Source organism: Ailuropoda melanoleuca, chromosome 13, assembly GCF_002007445.2.
Source record: "Ailuropoda melanoleuca isolate Jingjing chromosome 13, ASM200744v2, whole genome shotgun sequence".
Lineage (NCBI taxonomy): Eukaryota > Metazoa > Chordata > Mammalia > Carnivora > Ursidae > Ailuropoda > Ailuropoda melanoleuca.
The window spans coordinates 59,864,793-59,869,647 of NC_048230.1; the positions used below are offsets into that span (position 1 = coordinate 59,864,793).

A 4,855-nucleotide genomic window follows, 5' to 3' on the forward strand; every position below is an offset into this window, starting at 1 on the left:
CTTCACCTGTTCAGAATAAACCCTGTTTGGATGATGGTCTGATCTTGAAGTAATCAGAGCTCTTGCAGAAAATGATCTCAATTTAGGAGATTAGTTTTCCTAATCTTAAGATTGAGAAAAGAAAGTCTTGCATGTCTAGTTACAGGATCTCACTGGTTTATAGTGCCTCTGATGTTGGCCCTGGCTACCAATAGTCCAGGTGAGGGATTGGACTTGGTCAATAAGATGGACAGGGAAGGTATGCCAGAAAGGGGTACTTGAATAAATTCAGAGATGAAAGGTTAGGCTGTGTGTCCTACAGCTGGGGAGATCATGGCCACGTTGAACCTTGTAGCATTATACTCAGACTTGGCAACTAGTGTTTGAGTGATTATTCTCTTGATAGCTAAAACACAGTCATTGGATTGAAATCGAGGGTTGTTTTTCCAGAAGGACTGAGAACAGCCAAGTCAAATTTCAATGACTAAGGTACTAAACAATGTTTAAATAACTGTTTATTAATAGGGACCAATTCAGAAGCCTAGTTAAACTAACTGGGGCTCCTGACTTGGTGGGCATGAATCAGGAAACATCGCAAAGAAACACTTGTTAGGAGTGCAAGGTCATGTCGTGTGAATGTGAGGTTCACTGCTCAGTTTGGTTTCAAGGACAAAAGGCAGCATTGGTTTGGTACTTTGGTTCTACTAGCTCAACCTGAGAAGGGAGGTGATGAACACCTGCATAGACCGAGCTCGTCACACCTTGTGTGCACGTATGAGGAATGGTTAAGGGGGGAGAAGGCAGCTCAAGGATGGGACCAGCTGATATTCAACTCTGGATAACGCAGGGGGAGAGACATTCAGAGAGTAGGGAAGGCTGACACAAAGTTGCTTTTATTTTAATGGTCATACAGTTATTTCTCAGCAAAGAGAAAACTCAAGTCAGGAAAATGGCAAACAGATGGGAGTTTCCAGGATTATGGAAATATTGGGAAGATTTTAAAATTGGTTTGCATATTCTTAAAACCGTGTTTCGGAATGCTGTAATAACCCTAACTTGACGTTTTTTCCTTGTTTCTGCAAAAACAAACAAACAAACAAACAAGCAAACAACAACAAAAACAGATCTGTGTTATAGATTTTGGTCTTTTCTCCCTGGATTAATTTAAGTCATTTTTATCCCAGGGGATGTCCAGAGGAACCATATCTTTCAATGTCCCCCCTGTTCCATTGATTGATCTCTTATTCTTTCATTCTCTTAAAACGTAGTCATTGTTTACTATATGCCAGGCATTGCAAAAATGCACTAAGGATATTAAATAAATAAAGCAAAACTTCAGTTTTTGAGTTGCTCCCAAGGTCACTTTCCATCTCACTCTCTTGGAAATCAGCCATACCAAAGCCTTGTTAGCCTCCAAGGACCTTCTTCTAGTTCCAATGACTGGGAAATAGTCAAAGTGTGGGCTGAGAGCTTAGTTATATAAAACATCATGTTGCTATGGAGAGTTCACAGGTCTGGCATTACAAGGATTGGATTTGGGTGAACTTGTGCTTGTAAAATGGTCAAGCCTTGGGTGACCATCAGATCTGGTTAGAAACCTTGCTATGTCATTTAATGTGAACTTGGGCCAGTTAGTTACCTCTACTGGACTTGGTTTCTTCATCTGCCACTTTAAAATAATGATACAAATCTACCTTAGGGTGATTTTAATTTTAAATTATACCAATATATGTAAATCTCTTAGTGCAACACCTGGCACATGGTAATTATTTGATAAACGGTGACTACTGTGTTTTCTCTGAACTTTTGATTTCCTAACTGAAAGATGATCCTGAGATCCAACCCAACTATTAACCTTTTCGATGAGGACAATCCTCCCTCTTCCCAACCCAAACCGGGGATCTTAGGATCTTAGAGCCTTTCCTTTTCCTCTCCCCCAAGGACCAAGGGCAAGAGGGGATTCCTTACTTTATTTTGTATTTTTCCACACAGGCTATGTCACATTCTATTTTAAGCTTGTAGTTGTTAAGGTTGCCATTACATCCGGAGAAGATAAAACTTTCACATCTTTTGGAGGTGGTGTTGTAGAAATATCTGAAGTGAATTTCAAAGCAGCTACCAGCATCCAAATCCATTTTGCAGGGATCTGCATGGGACGTTCCCATTGAGTTAGGGAGAATTAGTTGGGACACAGCTGGAGATCTTGCCTTACAGGGCCCTTAAAAATTGCTCACATTAGTTTGGAAATGGGTGGTAAGTGATCAAGTGACTTGACCAAGGGTTCACATTTGCTAAGTGGCCGGGCCAGAATTTGGGGTGTCTGACTCCCAGTGTAGATTGTGCCACCTCCCCGTGCCCCAGAAGCACTGAGCCTGTACACGTTACCTATGGAAGAAAGCTTCATTATCCTTCACATCTACATTGTGAGTTTCTGTAAATAGGGACCATGGGTTCAAGTATTCTCTATGCACCCAGAGCCCAGATATTGAAAATGCCTCAGTTTGCTCAGTTTCCAACCCCCCTTTACTCTCCTCTCAATACATATTCTTACATGGTCTGGGATCTTCAAAATTCGTCATGAAACCCCTCATTCAAAATACTTCTGGTCCTTTGGGCCTCCTACAAAAGACAGCCCCATCTGGAAAGGACTTATTTGCATCATAGTTTGTTTTTTCTCATCAGACATCCACAAGATCCCTAGAGTAAGTAATGCCCATAGTCAAAGGACTAAGAGTCTGTGGGTATTAGCACAAAAGAAGGACCTTCCTGGACCAGCTGGATATCACATTTTTGGGGACACTTTCTTCCTAATTCATAATTGGTCTTTGCATTTATTTTTTGCTTTAAGTTCATACCTTTGAGTTCTCCACATATCATGTCAGCAAGTTTAGCAACACCGCACATTGATGGGGTAGTCAGCAAGAGGATGAAGAGCCCTAGGAGAAATCCCCACTCAGCAGACTTCATGTTGCAGCAAGTAGGAGGTAGGACGCTCTTGGTATCAACTGATGTTATATTTTGGGCTTGAGACTTGAGATGGCTGAGCCCACTTACCCCAAGGGCCAGGACTGGGCATGACTAGGCATCGAGTTGAACAGTGAATGCTTGGGTACCCAGCCATGAAGCTGAAGGTCCCAGACCAGTTAAAGTCCTGATAGTGAGTCCCATGTTCATCTAGAAACCATAGAAATGAAAGGATCAGGGCTTCTAGCAGAAGTTTAGTGATGGACAATGGAATGATTAGACTAAAGAATTGAAAAAGGATTGCTTCCTTTCCTCTCTTCAACCTTCCACATAAGGAAGAGACTGATCCTGGTGAAACAGGAGGAATGTATTAAGAACAATAGCAGTAATGCTAGTAACTAACCCCTATGGTACTTCCTTCATGCTAGGCACTGTTATCTATCCATCTGCACAAAATCAGTAAATTTCAAAAAAAGCACACGCACCCCACGAGTTAAGTGCAATTATCATCACAGATGAAGAAACCGAGGCTGAGGTTAAGTTATATGCTCAAGGTCACTCATCTATTACATAGTGGAATCAAGATTTGGACTCACTATACTATATTGCTTAGGACTATGAGACACCTTAATTTTGTTTTCTTGTAAGACTTGAAATTTTGGCTTTCACATTGATTATTTTTGGTCAAGTATGAAATAATGGTCCAATTTAATTTTTTAATGGCTTCAGACCCATTTATTGATGAATTCCTCTTTTATCCAGTTATATAATAACTTCTCTTATACATGTGGGATTATGTCTGAGCTCTTTATTTCACTCTACTGTATATTCCTAATCCAAAACCATTCTTAATTACTTGAATTTTGTATTATCTTAGGATTTTGCATATTCACATACATTTTAGGGTAAGTCCAAAGCAGTTATGGGGCACCTGGTGGCTCACTGGGTTAAGTGTCTCCCTTCTGCTCAGGTCATGATCCCAGAGTCCCGGGATTGGACCCCGCATTGGGTTCCCTGCTCAGTGGGGAGTCTGCTTCTTCCTCTCCCTCTGCCCCTCCTCCTTCCTGCTCCTTCTCTCTCTCTCTCTTGCTCACTCTCTCTCTCAAATAAATAAATAAATAAAATCTTTAAGAAAAGAAATTATAACAAATCACAAGCTTACAAAAACTTATAACTACATCAGACATCATGAATCCTAGAAAAATAACATTTCATTACTATTATTTAAAATATTTTTATAATACCGTTTTTCTATATTTTCCGGCTGATTATTCTTTGATCACCTCTTCTCATGACAGCGATTTTTTTATATCTTATTTCTAGGGAAAGAACAGAAAGATAATTCAGTCTTTGCTCTAGCATGGTTGATAAAAAACTTCAAGTTATAGCCCTGGAGAGCTAATGCACAGCATAGTGATTATAGTCAACAATATCATATTATAATCTTCGAAGTTGCTAAGAGACTAGGTTGTAATCCTTCTTGCCACAAGAAAGAAATAACAATTATGTGACTCAACAGAGGTGTTAGCTAATGCTTCAGTGGTAATCATATTGCAATACATAAATGTATCAAATCAATACATGGTAAACCTTAAACTTGCACAATGTCATATCTCAGTTATATCTCAATTAAAAAATTAAGTTATTGCTATTGGGAAAGATCCTTTCTAGATTTATAACACTGATAATGCCACATCTGTAACTATCTTCATAGTGTCTGGTTCAGGTGGGCTACATGCCTGGGACAAGCCCTTGGAGAATTCTAGCTCTTTGATCTTGATCTAATGGACTCTCGTTGCAGCCTAATAACCACTGATCCAGCTCCACCACGTCCTCCCCACCCTCGCTGTGCCTGTCTTGGGTTCATGATATGGCCATGAAACCTTGAACCCTGGCTCCAAGCATGTTGTAT

General features: G+C 40.1%; 1 protein-coding gene across 1 annotated transcript; it reads right to left on the reverse strand.

The window, feature by feature from the left end:
- Nucleotides 1-1,943: 1,943 nt before the first annotated feature.
- On the reverse strand, nt 1,944-2,946 carry SPINT4 (serine peptidase inhibitor, Kunitz type 4). Its single transcript, XM_019808816.1, has 2 exons — nt 2,835-2,946; nt 1,944-2,125 (listed from the first exon to the last, which is right to left on the reverse strand). Exons 1-2 carry the CDS (start codon nt 2,944-2,946, stop codon nt 1,944-1,946), a joined length of 294 nt encoding a protein of 97 aa, XP_019664375.1.
- Nucleotides 2,947-4,855: the final 1,909 nt, after the last annotated feature.